This window comes from Lethenteron reissneri, chromosome 29 (genome assembly GCF_015708825.2).
Source record: "Lethenteron reissneri isolate LAM-NWPU_2019-01 chromosome 29, ASM1570882v1, whole genome shotgun sequence".
NCBI lineage: Eukaryota > Metazoa > Chordata > Hyperoartia > Petromyzontiformes > Petromyzontidae > Lethenteron > Lethenteron reissneri.
The window spans coordinates 194,732-211,741 of record NC_083807.1 but is presented as its reverse complement, the minus strand read 5'-3'; the positions used below and the strand labels follow the sequence as shown (position 1 = coordinate 211,741).

Here is a 17,010-nt window from a genome sequence, read left to right as displayed (position 1 = left end):
GTCTTTATCTGACAGAACTCGTCAAGAGTGTTCCCATCCTTCCCCCTCACCTCCGATGAACACGGTTGGCTACGTACGGTGCGAAAGAAGTTCTACAAACTGTAGACTGCATCGCTGTCAGTGAAAGAAAGTTTACAAAAACATTGGCGAGGTATATATTGTTTTATTATTGCATTAGCAACAACTTTTGCCAGAACTTCCTCCGCGTCGTTGATCACCGTTACATCCCAGATACGCAGCGCGCAGCTGCCGCGTGCCGCGACACGTGGTGCGACACGTGCCGCTACACGTGGTGCGACACGTGCCACTATACACGTGTGGCACCACGTGCCGCTATACACGTGCCGCTACACGTGGTGCACCACGTGTAGCGGCACGTGCCGCTACACGTGGTGCACCACGTGTAGCGGCACGTGCCGCGACACGTGCCGCAACACGTGGTGCGACACGTGGTGCTGTACCCAGCGCAACACGTGGTGCAGGCACGTGCCGCAACACGTGGTGCGACACGTGGTGCCGTGCCACTGCACGCAGTCGATAGCGAGCAGGGTGGTGGCACGGCCACACGGGGGTCGGTGGATCACACAGGTCACGTGTTGTGCTGCCACTCGGCCTCGGCAAGGTCAGGTAATTCACCCTTTTTACCGGGTAAAAGGGTAAAGGTGTCGACATGCCAAGGGGTAAGGTCAAGGGTAGGGTGAAGGTAGCTCGGAAGAATTACCCGGTAGGGTAAAGGTAGCGCGAAGTATAATCCGGTAAATACGGTGCCTTGTTTACCGCTAAAAGCTCCGTGACGTAGTCCGTGGCCTCCATTTAACAATATAAAAAAAACTTTTTTTTAAACACACTTTTATTAAATGTACTCGTAATGGCAGAACTCCACGACTCCAGGAAGTGGCCCTGAAGCTTGCCATGAAGTAAGGGACCGTGGCCAATTACAGCCAACGTCAGTTGACCGTGGACAATTAGACCCAAGCCGAAAAATAACATATAAAAAAGAATGTTGAAAAATATATTAATTTTATGATATAATATAGTATTGTCATCAGTATGACATAAGTATACCAAGTTTGCAGTCGATACCACATTAGGAAGTGGATACAAATTGAGTGACAAAATTTGAGGATACAACGACAACAAGCGTGTAAAATTGGAATCATCGAGAGTATTCTATATGCATAAAGCGCTCTACCTTACAGCATTTACCGTTATAAACCTTGTTCATGTGTAGTAGTACCCCAGTAATTACCCTGTAATCGGGTCATTTGTATGGGGCAAGGGTAAAAGGTAGGGTAAAGGTAGGCTCGTTGTTTTTACCTTTTAACTTTTACCTCACCTTGCCGAGGCCTAGCTGCGAGAATGTACACAAACACGACTCAACACGCTCGTCACGAGCACTGCGAGATCTCAGTCCGCGGGGTTCCTCGCTCTGGGAGTCGCGTTCCCAAAGGAGGAGCGCACAAAGCAAAACCGCGTCGCGTCACCCAGCCCACAATGCACCGCACGAGGAGACGGCTGCCTGCCGAGTAGCGCACACAGCACACATCATACTGTATGTACTGTATGTACTGTACATACATTACATACAGTGCGCGCAGTGCGTACAGTACACGGCGCACACAGTACTGTACACACAGCACACACCGTACTGTACACAGTACACACACTGTACATATAGTACACACTACATATACTGTAGTACACGCCGTACGCACAGTACACACTGTACATAGTACACACTGTACATAGTACGCACTGTACATAGTACACAGCACGGATAGTACACAGCACACACAGTACACACACCACATATAGTACACACAGTACACAGTACATACAGTACATACAGTACACACGACATAGAGACTGGAGTAGCCGGAGAAAATCCCCGAGTCAGAGACGACCGCCAATTGTAATCGCACAAACTCAGCAGACACATCACGTGCCTCCTCCTTCCCATATGCCCCTCCACATAGAATCGTTTTTGAATCCAAGTTGTTGTTTTTACACATCCCATCAGCCAAACGACCTTCTGAGAGTGCATCATCTGAACTGGATTGGTTCAAGACTCGCAAAACTCTGAAGTCGTTTCGACAAACTGCGTCTCGATGTACACACGGATCGGTTCAGCGACACTGGCTGCTGGACTGCCACCTGGACTGGTTGCTGCTGGCCACATCGGCGACACAAACACGATGTGATCCACCAAACCTTGCCCCCCAGAGTGACCCGTCACAGATGTCCGGTTGGTTCCCTCGACTCAGATCCCACAAGGTCGTTCAAGTTTGTGTATCCAGGATGGAGAACGCAAAGGACCAGGACACGGTCTCAATTTGTCGAATTCCAAAATGACGCTGCAAGTGACTCATTGGGATTCTACAGAGCAGCACTCATTGGGCCCCGATGGTTGACCAATCTCCCCAGGCCACTCTTGCACATGAGGCTCCCTGGGTGTCTCGAGTTCTCACCTGGCTAAACACATCTGACATGGGTCGCCATTAATCACAGTGAAGTCCAGCACGTGCAGCAAACGCATCCACCAATCCCAGTTGAGAAATGGCCATCACCAGTCCGGGGTCCACGATCCCGGGTCTGAGGGGTGCGGAGGACACAACGAGAGGGTCAGCGAACGCAGAGCTCTAGGAGGTGGTGCAGGCAGCGGAGCAGAGGGTGAGACGGGGAAAGAGTAAGATGGGCAGGAGGGGGGGGGGGAGAGGGGGAGAGGGGGACAGGGGGGGGAGGGGGGAGAGGGGGACAGGGGGGGGAGGGGGACAGGGGGGGAGGGGGACAGGGGGGGGAGGGGGACTGGGGGGGAGAGGGGGACAGGGGGGAGAGGGGGACAGGGGGGAGAGGGGGACAGGGGGGACAGGGGGGAGAGGGGGACAGGGGGGAGAGGGGGGGAGAGGGGGGAGAGGGGGACAGGGGGGGGAGGGGGACAGGGGGGGGAGAGGGGGACAGGGGGGGGAGGGGGACAGGGGGGACAGGGGGGAGAGGGGGGACAGGGGGGGAGGGGGACAGGGGGGAGAGGGGGACAGGGGGGGGAGGGGGGAGAGGGGAACAGGGGGGACAGGGGGGAGAGGGGGGACAGGGGGGGGAGGGGGACAGGGGGGAGAGGGGGGAGAGGGTGACAGGGGGGGAGGGGGACAGGGGGCACAGGGGGGAGAGGGGGGAGAGGGGGACAGGGGGGGGAGGGGGGAGAGGGGGACAGGGGTGGGAGGGGGACAGGGGGGGGAGGGGGACAGGGGGGGGAGAGGGGGACAGGGGGGGGAGGGGGACAGGGGGGGAGGGGGGAGAGGGGGACAGGGGTGGGAGGGGGACAGGGGGGGGGAGAGGGACAGGGGGGGGAGGGGGGAGAGGGGGACAGGGGTGGGAGGGGGACAGGGGGGGAGGGGGACGGGGGGGGAGAGGGGGACAGGGGGGGGAGGGGGACAGGGGGGGGAGGGGGTAGAGGGGGACAGGGGGGGGAGAGGAGGACAGGGGGACAGGGGGGGGAGGGGGACAGGGGGGAGAGGGGGACAGGGGGGAGAGGGGGGAGAGGGGGACAGGGGGGGGAGAGGGGGACAGGGGGGGGAGGGGGACAGGGGGGACAGGGGGGAGAGGGGGGCGAGGGGGACGGGGGGGGAGAGGGGGACAGGGAGAGAGGGGGACAGGGGGGACAGGGGGGACAGGGGGGAGAGGGGGGAGAGGGGGACAGGGGGACAGGGGGAGAGGGGGACAGGGGGACAGGGGGGGGGAGGGGGACAGGGGGGACAGGGGGGAGAGGGGGGGGAGGGGGACAGGGGGGACAGGGGGGACAGGGGGGAGAGGGGGGAGAGGGGGACAGGGGGGAGAGGGGACAGGGGGCACAGGGGGGAGAGGGGGGAGAGGGGGACAGGGGGACAGGGGGGAGAGGGGGGAGAGGGTGACAGGGGGGAGAGGGAACAGGGGGGACAGGGGGGAGAGGGGGGAGAGGGGGACAGGGGGGGGGAGGGGGACAGGGGGGACAGGGGGGAGAGGGGGGAGAGGGGGAGAGGGGGGAGAGGGGGAGAGGGGGACAGGGGGGAGAGGGGGGAGAGGGGGACAGGGGGGAAAGGGGGGAGAGGGGGACAGGGGGAGAGGGGGACAGGGGGGGGGGGGGAGGGGGACAGGGGGGGAGGGGGGAGAGGGGGACAGGGGGGACAGGGGGGAGAGGGGGACAGGGGGGGGAGGGGGACAGGGGGGAGAGGGGGGGGAGGGGGACAGGGGGGACAGGGGGGGACAGGGGGGAGAGGGGGGGAGGGGGACAGGGGGGACAGGGGGGAGTGGGGGGAGAGGGGGACAGGGGGACAGGGGGGAGAGGGGGGACAGGGGGACAGGAGGGGGAGGGGGACAGGGGGGACAGGGGGACAGGGGGACAGGGGGACAGGAGGGGGAGGGGGACAGGGGGGACAGGGGGGAGAGGGGGGCGAGGGGGACAGGGGGGGGAGAGGGGGACAGGGGGGGGAGGGGGACAGGGGGGACAGGGGGGACAGGGGGGGGAGGGGGACAGGGGGGACAGGGGGGACAGGGGGGAGAGGGGGGAGAGGGGGACAGGGGGGAGAGGGGGACAGGGGGGAGAGGGGGGAGAGGGGGACAGGGGGGGGAGGGGGACAGGGGGGACAGGGGGGAGAGGGGGACAGGGGGGGGGGACAGGGGGGACAGGGGGGAGAGGGGGACAGGGGGGAGAGGGGACAGGGGGAAAGATGGGGAGGAGAGGGGTGAGATGGGGGGGGGGGAGATGGTGGCATTCGGTTATAAACAGAATGAAGTGGCCATGGTTTGTGTGTGGTGTAATATGATGTGATATGGTGTGATATGGTGTATTATGGTGCGGTGTGGTATGATCTGGTGTAACATTATGTGGTTTATCTCACCAGAAGAAAAACTTGTCATGACTCTGAATTGCTGCGCCAGACATTCATGCTATTAACATTACAACACAAACGCACACAATAACATGTTAAATAAATAAGTATTCGATAGTCATATCAATATATGTATATATCTGTACGTGTGTGTATGCATGTGTCTATGCGAATGTGGGGAGCGGTGGCGTAGTGGTTCACGCGCTCTAACACAAATATGATACAGGGTACGGAGTTGAACAACACAAACCACGTGGGGCTACAGCACACGCCACCGCACACACCACTCACACCACTGCACACACACCACTGCACACACACCACACACACCACCGTACAAACACCACTCACACCACTGCACACACCACACCACCACCGTACAAACACCACACACACCACTGCACACACACCACCGTACAAACACCACACACACCACTGCACACACACCACCGCACACACACCACCGCACACACACCACTGCACACACACCACCGTACAAACACCACACACACCACTGCACACACACCACCGCACACACACCACACACACCACTGCACACACACACCACCGCACACACCCCACACACACCACCGCACACACACCACTGCACACACACCACCGCACACACACGACCACCGTCGCCGCCGCAGTTTCACGAGGACACAACGACGGGAGGTAGATGTGGCCGGGGGACACAATTCCCGGAGCGGCGTTCCGGAGCGCTGGCTCGGCACGAGCGAGCGGCCCGTGCCCCGCACCTGGTGCTCCTGCAGACGCTCGGCCTCCACCAGCTCCGTGCAGATCTCGCACGGCAGACGGTGATCCGGGCCTCGCGAGGGCTCGCAGGAACTCGCATCCAAACGTGGGTTCGGGCGATCCGAGATCGCGAAGGGATCGCGTTGAGCCGGGTTCCCGGGATGGCGAGGGGAGAAGGCGTTCCCGGAGGGCTCGCGGTGACCCCGGGGGTCACCGGGTCGCTGCTGGACCCTGGTGGGGGTTGTGGGGATGGCGTGTCGGTGGTCCGCAGACGCGTGCGCCAGCTCCACGTTACAGCCGCTCTACACGGGGGATGACAACCGCAGAGTTACGTTTGATCAAACCAAACAGAATATTTATTTAGACTGGGGAAATCCGATGAGCTGTAAAGCTCTTTTTCACAGATATCTCTTCGACTAAACTATTAAACTATTATATTTACCAGGAAAGGCCCACCGAGCGAAGTGACTGACGTCATCAAGACGTGTGGGAGTTTATAGCAGCAGCCAAACTCTGAGCGCACGTCCAATGTAAATGTGGAGGACCCGGATAAAGATCCACGCGACCGTGGGGAAAACACGCAAACTCCAAATATACAGCAGCAGCAGCAGGCGTCAGGGTCGGGATCGAACCCACGACCTCCTGCACACCAGGCGAGGGAGAGAACATCTCGCCACCGCGAGGCGCCCGGTTTACTCTGCTGTGTGAAGATTTGCAGTGGATGCCCCATAGAGGACGCATCACTGTGAGCTCCTCTTGGCCATGGGTGGGTGAATGTCCTTGGATGTGAGAAGATGTTTTCACCGCGGGGCTGTTCTCATTGACAAGGCAGCTGTCCATAGATCTGCTCTGTACTTGTCCACCAAAACACCAAAAATATCTTCTGAGCTCAATGGGCTTTACTCGGGAAAGGGGGGCGGTGGCAGTCCGTCAGTTTACCACGGGGGGTGGGGCGGGGTAGCCTGGGAGTTCACCAAAACACGATGAATGAATGGTGACACCGGTCGCGAGAGCACGCGACACGGCGTGGCTACAGCTGCACGTGCGAGCGCCGCGCGGCACGGCCGCGGAGACGTTCGCGTGGAGCGACCCGGAGAGAGGAGGGCCCCCCCCCCTCTGGGTTGCTCCGCACGAGCGCTCGCACCCGGCGCCGTCTCTCGCCTGGTGCAGGATGAGCTCGTCAGCCGCGACGGGCAGCCCGCAGAACTCGCACGGCAGGAACGTGCGGTCCCCACCGTCCGCCCCGGGCGTCACCGGGGCCCGGTGCGACGGCGCGGCGGGGGTCGGTCGCGAGGGTTGGGGGTCTCCGAGGAACCGCGCGTGGCCGCCGGGGAGTTCCTCGCCGCTCTGGCTGTCGTCTGTCGGCAAGGCGGCGGCACGGTCAAGATCAGGCGGTGGCAACGTCACCGGTGAGATGTTGGGCAATGGGCCATCTTCGCCGCACATAAACAGAGAAGCCAGAGAGACAGATTGGAGACTTAACAGCACGGGGCCTGATGAGAATTAAATAATAATAAAATGCTTATGACCAGTTTTTAAATAGGCATGCGAATAGTTACCCAATAGTAGCTACTGAGTGCCAGACAAAAAAAACCTTCAGTAATCACAAAGTACGGATGGTATATGTTGTGGCTTGGCTTTCCAACACACCGATGTGCTGTACTAGTATACTACACTATACACTACACTACTCTACACTATACACTACTACACACTACACTACACACTAGTGCTGTACTGGTGACGAATTGGCACGTTCTACGTGACAACCCTTACTAGTTGGATGTGTCGGGTGGTGGCGGGTTCTAACGACACATTTATTTATTTACGCGATCTAACCCAAAAAACACCTCTTATGGATGATATTGGCCGCGGAAGCCTACGTGTTAAACATCCGTCCACCTGCGCACGTGATTCCAAGGTACACGCTGTAAACAGGCAAGTAAACAAAGCAAGCGCGCAGGTACACGACGCGCACGGCAGGGCCGCCCTCACCGCTGCTGTAGGACACCAGGCTCCTGCGGGACACCAGGCTCCTGCGGGACACCAGGCTCCTGGCTGGCCCGGCCCGGCTCGTGCCCGAGCCGGGCCTCCCCACGCGAGCCGCGGTCCCTCCCGGCCAGCTGGACTGCCACCGCTGCTCCATGAGAACCCTTGTTCCCGTCTCCTTTTGCGTCTCCATCGCCAACTCCCACTGCCCCTCCCCCTCCTCTTGCTCTCCCGCTCTCTCCTCTGCCTCTCTGGCTCTCTCCTCTACCTCTCTGGCTCTCTCCTCTGCCTCTATGGCTCTCTCCTCTGCCTCTCTGGCTCTCTCCTCTGCCTCTCTGGCCCTCTCCGTCTCGTCTCTCCAATGGACTTGGTGCGCTCCAATCTGCTGCCGCGTCTCCCGCTGGCTCCCTGCGCCTGCTCTGCGACTGGGACCCCTTCCACCCTCTCTCTGTGTGCAGGCCCCGCGGTGCCGCTGCTGCTGCTGTCCCTGCGCTCGATGCCGTAGCAGCTCCTGATGCGGGTGCCCTTGCCGCAGCCATTGCTGCTGCTTCCATTGCTTCTGTTGGTGCCCCTCTAAGTTTGGTGTTTGCTCCAGTTGCTGCTGCAGCCACTGCTGGTGCTTCTGCTGCTTCTGCAGTCGATTCTGCTGCTCCTGCTGCTCCTGCTGCTCCTGTTGCTTCTGCTGCTGCTTCTGCAGTCGATTCTGCTGCTCCTGCTGCTCCTGCAGCCACTGCTGCTTCTGCTGCTCCTGCTGCTTCTGCTGCTCCTGTTGCTTCTGCTGCTTCTGCAGTCGATTCTGCTGCTCCTGCTGCTCCTGCTGCTTCTGCTGCTGCTTCTGCTGCTGCTTCTGCTGCTCCTGCTGCTGTTGCTTCTGCTGCTCCTGCTGCTTCTGCTGCTGCTTCTGCTGCTCCTGCTGCTTCTGCTGCTGCTGCTTCTGCTGCTCCTGCTGCTTCTGTAGTCGATTCTGATGCTCCAGTTGCTTCTGCTGCTCCTGCTGCTTCAGCTGCTGCTTCTGCTGCTCCTGCTGCTTCTGCTGCTCCAGTTGCTTCTGCTGCTCCTGCTGCTCCTGCTGCTCCTGCTGCTTCTGCTGCTCCAGTTGCTGCTGCTGCTCCTGTAGCCACTGCTGCTGCTCCTGCTGCTTCTGGAGTCGGATTTGCTGCTCCTGCTGCTTCTGCAGCTCCTGTTGCTCCAGTGTCTTCTGCAGACACTCCTGCTGCGCTCGCGGGCAGCCGAGCGCGTGGGCCTTCTTGTCGCGGTGCTGGACGAAGGCCCCGCAGGCCGGGCACGGCTCGGTGCGGGCGCCGCAGAAGCGCTCGTGCTGGGGGAGCTGGCGCTGCGCGAGCGCCAGCTCGCAGTAGCGGCACTCGCACAGGCGCAGGCCGCAAGCACCGCCCTGTGCGCTCAGAGGCACGACGCGGACACGCGCGTGTGGGACGCGTGTACGTGCACACACATGTACGCGCACAGGGAACACGTGGTACACGCGTACACGCGCACACAGAATACGTGTACATGCACGTGGAACACGTGTACATGCACGTGGAACACGTGTAAACCCACGTAAAACACGTGTAGAAAGATGTTCAACGTGCAAATATACATTGTGCGAAGGGCCCTTGAACCTTGTTGTGGAAGGCCCTCCGTGAATAAGGATAAAGGAGACTCGTGGCTTGTATCACGGCCGATGTTCGTACCTGTGTGGTGATGTGGAATGGGTCACTACGGCGTGTAGCGTTGGCTGCTGGCAAAAAGGGGCTCGGTTGCCATGGCAACCCTGTCGGCCAGCAGGTGAGGGGGTAGGTGGGAGGAAGGGGTGCGGGAGAAGCCCGGGAACCTTCCAGGAGGTTCTAGAAGGGGGGCGTAGCCAAGGGGGAGCGAGGCTGCGCTGGGGGGATAAAAGGGGGGCCCCAGAGAGGACTCAGGGCTGTTGTTGGACCCGTGGAGCGTCACGAGTCTCCGTCATCGTCTACAGCGCTGTGGGTCCGGCAGCCTGCTGCTCCCCTCACCTAAGCATCGTGTCCCTTGTGCCTGTGAAGGCTTTAGTGCCTCCCATGTTGTGTCTGCGAAGTGCGTCACTACTCCTATAAAGCCCCATAAACCATAACCTAACAGCACGTTTGGCCCTGCTGAAATCAATGAAATCTATCCATCTAAATTGTTATTACAATGATGACCTCTCACCTGATGATCTTCGAGTTGGCATTTCTCGAGGACCACACCACAAGGGCACCTCACCTGGGTGCAGAGGAAACATGCAGAGAGAGACACAAATTTGTTTACACCTGGATGCCTCCTCGTGTCGCTGTGGTCCCACGAAGCAGTTTCCCAACTCCAGGCCTCGCGAACCCCGACCACACTCCGCCTTTCCCTACATTTACTAACCTACATTTACTAACATTTACTAACATTTACTAACGTACTAATTGTACAAATTGACTCTTGCCACACTGCACGCGCCCGATGATATTTAAACACGTCTCACGCGACGCGCTAAGCCATGAACGCTGACTACCATCACGTTTTCGATGTACGCACACGTGTTCCATCTGTTCGACAGGCAGCCAAAAGCCGCTGCGAGGATGACCGGAGTTCGCATGATGGTTTATGCTCCTGAACAATATTAGCAAGGTAGTTCGGTTCATTTGCGACCTTGTACCATATTCGTTCGGGAATTGGAAGTCAAAGCAGCTTGGCGAGCACTGGATGGACACGGTCAGATCTTGCTTGACAAGTCACGTGCCAGAGAAGCTTGTACACGCTGCAGCTTGGTGATGATTTTGCCAAACGTTCCGTAGAGTAGCGAGTTGCAATAATCGAGTCGATATAATTCACTACACGCCACCGTGTTGGCCATGTCACGACTCGATCGTGGTCGAACGTGTCGTGTCTATGACAATTTTAGCAGGCGTTGAAATGTCCTGGAATCTCGAAGCGCTTTACATCATTCTCATGTCATCTTGAACGTTCCCACTGTCCTGCGGCAGAAGTCGTGGTCTCGCCTAGGGGGCCCCCAGCGGCAGCTGTCCCTGTGCCACCGCACGAGATGTGTACGGAGCGCTGGCGAGCACGTGGGTAGCAGCTGCCAGCGGGGGGGGGGGGGGGTGCTCGCCATGCGGGTAGAGGGGGGGGTCATTGCTATGGGGGGAGAGGGGGGGTTATTGCTATGGGGGGAGAGGGGGGGGTTATTGCTATGGGGGGAGAGGGGGGGTTATTGCTATGGGGGGAGAGGGGGGGGTCATTGCTATGGGGGGAGAGGGGGGGTTATTGCTATGGGGGGAGAGGGGGGGTTATTGCTATGCGGTAACTCGTGTGGGTGTTGCCTTGCAGATGCTGCCTCGTGCGACATCGCGCTGTCTCACGCCGTCTTGTGCTATCCTGTACTATCCTGTGTTATCCTGTACTATCCTGTACTATCCTGTACTATCCTGTGTTATCCTGTACTATCCCGAGTGCTATCCCGCGTGCTGTCCCGCGTGCCGCCTCACCTCCGCGTGCTCGCTCTCCACGTGCTCCTGCAGCTGCCCGCGCGGCACGGCGTCCCCGCAGCGCTCGCACAGCGCCAGGCGGCCTACGCAGTGCGCCTCGTGCAGCAGCAAGTTCGCCGCGGCGATCGGGCGCCGGCTGCGGGGGCGACGACACGCGGGGAACACGACAACAACGACAACAACAACAACGACGACGACGGCCGTCAGCCGCTCGGTGGCGGTGACGTCACCACGGCGCTCGTGCCAGGCTAGGTGGACTTCGAGGCCACGTAAAATGTCGAAGGGCTAGCGGCTGCCCTTCCCCGCGTGTTGTCTTTCCCCAGCACTTCCGATGAGCGCGGTTGGCTCCGTACGGCGCGAAAGAGGTTCAGCAAACACACTGGCAGGTCGTAACGGGACAGACCCAGGTGTCACGGCTTGACCGAGATAACCGGCAGGTGCACCAGCTGTGCCCCCCTCCTGTGGCACAGTTGGCACAGTCGACGCGGGGACACAAAGACAAAGATCCCGCGTAAAGCCTTGACAGACTGTTGGAACAAGTGCTGTTGGTGAGCACCTATCAAGACCGGCACGGCACACGAGGGGTAAGTGGCCAGCACCGCGCCCGGCCGCTTCTGTCTCCCCAGTGGCGATGTTTACTACACACCGCACCATGGAACTCATTTGAGGCCGAGTCGACCTAGGGGAGGCCCAGGACCCATTCAGATAACCGCCACTGGTGTTAGCCGTGAGCGGGTCGCCAGCCAGAGCTTCTCATCTCGCTCAGTGACTTGTCTGGGTTGGTGGTTCTCTGGGTCGCAATCCCGAGGACAGGGGGAGGGGGCAGGGCACTTCCGGTGGCTAGGAGATGTTGACTGCCTCGCCTGGTACACAGGAGGTCGTGGGTTCCGATCCCGACTCTGACGCCTGCTTCTGCTGTATATTTGGAGTTTGCGTGTCTCTCTCTCTCCCCGTGGTTGCGTGGATTTATCTCCACATTTAGAATCAACATCACCACCACGCGTTTAGAGTGTTTGGCTGCTGCTGTACATGTCCACGTGACGAGCCACTTGGTTGGGCTCTCATCTGTGGCCAGGTCACTTCTGGAAAAGAGCGACGCAGCTGAGTGGGCCTTGCCTGGCTGGCAAAATACAAAACTAGTTTCCTAGTTTTAGTTTCCACCCCTAACCCCAACCTGTGGAGTGCCCCCCTCCCCCACCCCACACACTTTGGTGAGTTCACCTGTGTGGGTGAGTGTTTGGGGTGTGAGTGCACATTGCGTGTGTGGGTGAGTGTGTGGGGTGTGTGGGTGAGTGTGTGGGTGAGTGTTTGGGGTGTGTGGGTGAGTGTTTGGGGTGTGAGTGCACATTGCGTGTGTGGTGAGTGTTTGGGGTGTGTGGGTGAGTGTGTGGGTGAGTGTTTGGGGTGTGTGGGTGAGTGTGTGGGGTGTGTGGGTGAGTGTGTGGGTGAGTGTTTGGGGTGTGTGGGTGAGTGTTTGGGGTGTGTGGGTGAGTGTATGGGGTGTGTGGGTGAGTACACATCGCGTGCTCTCACCAGTTTGAACATTCCCGTACGTCCTCACCCCCCTCCTCCTCCGCCTCCTCCATTGCCCTCCTCACGATTCTCGTCCCAGCCACTGAAGACACGGACACGATAGAACAAAGACAAAGATCCCCCGTGTAGCCTTCACAGATTTTCGTAACAAGTCGCGTTAGCGAGTAGCACACGAGGGGGAGGATGGGCAGCACCACGCCCGGCCGCCTTTGTAGGGAGACGCGGCTGGGGCGGAGAGTTGTTGGGTTGGGGGAGGCGCCACGCCGCGTCAAGCCAGGTAGCCAGCCAGGTAGCCAGCCAGCCAGGTAGCCAGCCAGGTAGCCAGCCAGCCAGGTAGCCAGCCAGGTAGCCAGCCAGCCAGGTAGCCAGCCAGGTAGCCAGCCAGCCAGGTAGCCAGCCAGGTAGCCAGCCAGCCAGGTAGCCAGCCAGCCAGCCAGGTAGCCAGCCAGCCAGCCAGGTAGCCAGCCCGTTATCACGCAGGACGCACTCCCCCGTTATCACGCGCCTCTCGTTATAACGCAATTTCTGAGCAGTCGACGACAAACTACTTTCTCGAGCTGCGCGCCTGAGCGGAGTGAAGCGGTAATGTGACGGCGTTACCGTCAGCAAATTGACGCCTCGCCCCATCTCACTGCTGCGTGTGCGTAGTTCACCGTACCTCGCCCAACTCCATCGCTACTCTATTTATGGCGAAATTGTTTTCGCTCAACGCGTTTTTCAATTCATGCAGCACTTTTCAGGAACGCATCTACTGTCGCGTGAAACATCCACCTCGCACGAGTGTCCTCATTCTATATCCCTATCGACCTGTCCGTAGGGCGATCAGAATAGAGGGCTACAATAACACAAGATTGTTAAGGATAGGCGTGCCTTGTACTCTAGTGGTAGTGCCTTACGCCGAGAATCCCCTTAACTCCAAGGCAGCCTATTAGCAGCCTATTAGCGGCCTATTAGAGGCCTATTAGCAGCCTATTAGCGGCCTATTAGAGGCCTATTAGCGGCCTATTAGCGGCGTTGCGGAGAACATCGAGTGAGAAATGGGGCCCTCCTGTAGAGGGGGCACGCGTCTGAAATCCGGTGGGAAACATTCAATTATTTATTTAGAAATGTGGGGGTGGGGGGGGCTGCTGGAGTAGATTGGGCGCTGGTTGGGCTCTTGTTTAGCGAGAACAATCCGGGTTCCCTGCAGGCCGGGTAGGAGGGAGAGCTTCTTCTGTCACGTGCAGGTGGCCACCCAGACAGCCGCACGAGGAGCAGCGGAGTGGCTCGTCGCCTTCATGTCTCCTCCGTGTTTGCGGGTCGGGCACAGCGCCGCTACGCGTAGCACCGCGCTCCGCTCTGTATGGCCACAGGAGCACTCTGGGCAGTTTTTATTTTTCCATTCGTGCATTCGGCATCCAAATCTGCCAGAGTGCCGATACCAAACAACAACAATGACGACGACGAGGACAACGAGGGCTTTGAACACTGCGCCGCCGCCGCCGCCGCTCGGCATCCGCTCTTCGCTCTCGGAGAGAGGGACACTCAGAGGTGGCACGTGGAGCAGCAGCAGCAGCAGCCACGTGGTGATGAGGAGCCGGCGCCAAATCCCCCCACCTCCAAGTTTCGCGGTCCTCTGTATATGAAGGCGTTATCAGGCAATCAACCTACGATGAGCGAGGTGGCCTACGTACGGTGCCAAAGAAGTTCCACAAACACGTCTTGACGTTGTGCGTGGACACCAGAGCGCCCGTCGGGTCGTGCCCACGTGGCGGCAGTGGGGGCCAGACTCTCTCGTCTCACGCGGGTGGAACAGATGGAGATTCGGCCGCACTCTCCTGTAGCGCCTCCTTGTGGCGAGCCGGGGGACGGCTCCTCCTCGACGCCCACGTGCGGTGATCCACCAGCCCTCGCTGCTGCCTCCACACAGCGCTGGATAACAGACCACGTGCACAGACCACGTGCACTGCCACCCGGCTCGGGGTTGTGACTGACGACCCGAGGTGTGGGTGTCAAGTAAACCCGTGGCCCTCCAGCACGCCACACAGCCACACAAATGACGTTGTCACCCGACAAACACGACAATAGTCGCTTTTAAATGATTACATTGTGAATTTAACAAAAAAATCGAAATATGAATCAGAAGAATCAGAATCTTAATTTAGACGACAGGAGGAATCCGATGAGCTATGAAGCTCTTTACACAGATGCCCACTATGGGTGGGTCAGCAAGTTATAACAGGAAACGACAAAAAACGATAGGAGGGCAACATAGAAAAATGTAAATGAAGTCACGAAATACAAATAAATACATCATATAGTCCGACTGATGCAGATTGGGCAAGGCAGTAAAACAACAACAGCAGCAGCAGTCGTAGACCACGCCAGGACAACAGCACACCCTCAATACAATGGCACATTCACATTGAACGATCGATACTACCGACACGTGTGACGATCACAGGTACAAATCGCGTTGGCAAATGTGACTCTATCCAGCACTATTTGACTTGAGGGCCTATTTTTAAAGGAAGACGACCGATGTTAAGGGAGGAAGTGAGGTCTTTACAAACATTGCTGCTGCTGCTACTACTGCTGCTGCAGCTGCTGCTGCTACTACTGCTGCAGCTGCTGCTACTACTGCTGCTGCTGCTACTACTGCTGCTGCTGCAGTAGTATTTGCCGTGCGGCGCTTCGAGTCGTCAACCCGCTCGGCGGACCACGCAGAAGCAGAGAGGCGTTCCTGGAGCTTTGTTCGATTATTGAACCTTCCCATCGCGATGGGCGTACAGCGAACAGAACGATAAGGATGCGTTTCCAGCCTTCGTAACTACCGTTTCATACCACAAACACTTCATTACTTATTGTGAACAAACATAATTTATATTGAACACAATCGACTTTATACTGGACGGTGTTCACATTTAAAACTGCGGGGGGGGGGGCACGGTAGACACTGTTAGTCACAGGTAGTCGCAGGTAGACACAGGTAGACACTGGTAGTCACAGGTAGTCGCAGGTAGACACAGGTAGACACAGGTAGTCACAGGTAGACACAGGTAGACACTGGTAGTCACAGGTAGTCACAGGTAGTCACTGGTAGTCACTGGTAGACACTGGTAGACACAGGTAGACACAGGTAGACACTGGTAGTCACAGTTAGTCACTGGTAGTCACTGGTAGACACTGGTAGACACAGGTAGACACTGGTAGTCACAGGTAGACACTGGTAATCACAGGTAGTCACAGGTAGTCACTGGTAGACACAGGTAGTCACTGGTAGACACAGGTAGACACTGGTAGTCACAGGTAGACATAGGTAGACACTGGTAATCACAGGTAGTCACAGGTAGTCACTGGTAGACACAGGTAGACACAGGTAGTCACAGGTAGTCACAGGTAGACACTGGTAGACACAGGTAGTCACAGGTAGTCACTGGTAGACACAGGTAGATACTGGTAGACACTGGTAATCACAGGTAGTCACAGGTAGTCACTGGTAGTCACTGGTAGTCACAGGTAGACACAGGTAGATACAGGTAGATACAGGTAGTCACAGGTAGACACTGGTAATCACAGGTAGTCACAGGTAGTCACTGGTAGTCACAGGTAGACACAGGTAGTCACTGGTAGTCACAGGTAGACACAGGTGACACGCTGACCGTCCCGTGCCGAGCGTTCTAGCTCACCTGGACGTGCGAGTGGGGCCCCTGGGGCTGTGAGCTCATCAGGCCGCAGTCTGCGAGCTCCTGTCCCAGCTCCTGTCCCAGGGGGAGTCTCCCAGCCGCTGTCTCGGCTCCTGTCTCAGCTGCTGTCTCAGCTCCTGTCCCAGCCTGAGTCTGCGAGCTCCTGTCCCAGCTGCTGTCTCGGCTCCTGTCTCAGCTCTTGTCTCGGCTCTTGTCTCAGCTGCTGTCTCGGCTGCTTCGTTCGCAGCTTCCGCGTAAAAGCTCCGTAACTCGTCATAGCAGGAAACAAGTCGAGCCCGGGCCACCCCAAGGTCGACTCGGCCTTAAAGCAAGTTGCCTCGCGTACATTGTAAACACACGGCTCTGGGGAGACAAAGGCGGCCGGGCGGGCGTGTGTGGGTACAGATCGCAGGCAACCCGCACGTAGCAAGTGCTCTGCTCCCAAGAGCGCGGCTGATGATTACGATGAATCATTTACAGCCATCTGTGAATCCACTGCTGGATGAAGCCCCCCCCCCCCCCGCCGTGTCGAGCACGTGGCTCGCTTGACCATACTTCACCACGCTGGTCAATGCGGCTTGACAAGTGGAAGGTGACGAACATCGAAGCCAACTCAATCTCCCGCGCGACGCGTCGCAGAGCCCCCGTTTACAAACCCCTTCAACCCGCCGTGGGTGACAAGGGGGGGGGGGGTGACAAGGGGAGGGGGTGACAAGGGGA

The 17,010-nt window shown here is 58.5% G+C and overlaps 1 protein-coding gene across 3 annotated transcripts; it reads right to left on the bottom strand.

Moving 5' to 3' along the window:
• Positions 1 to 174: 174 nt before the first annotated feature.
• Positions 175 to 16,995, bottom strand: LOC133349085 (golgin subfamily A member 6-like protein 7). Of its 3 annotated transcripts, none has more exons than XM_061562232.1 (10): positions 16,294 to 16,995; positions 14,299 to 14,536; positions 12,626 to 12,707; positions 11,093 to 11,228; positions 9,789 to 9,842; positions 7,614 to 9,000; positions 6,780 to 7,051; positions 5,621 to 5,920; positions 4,872 to 4,920; positions 175 to 2,592 (listed from the first exon to the last, which is right to left on the bottom strand). In XM_061562232.1, the coding sequence occupies exons 1-10, from the start codon at positions 16,330 to 16,332 to the stop codon at positions 2,564 to 2,566; spliced, it is 2,586 nt and encodes an 861-aa protein (XP_061418216.1). In that variant the 5' UTR covers positions 16,333 to 16,995; the 3' UTR covers positions 175 to 2,563. The 3 variants fall into 3 exon arrangements, with proteins under 3 accessions (XP_061418216.1, XP_061418217.1, XP_061418218.1); XM_061562233.1 differs by having other exon boundaries at positions 6,780 to 6,976; XM_061562234.1 differs by lacking the exon at positions 14,299 to 14,536 and having other exon boundaries at positions 16,294 to 16,994.
• Between the last annotated feature and the right edge of the window lie 15 nt (positions 16,996 to 17,010).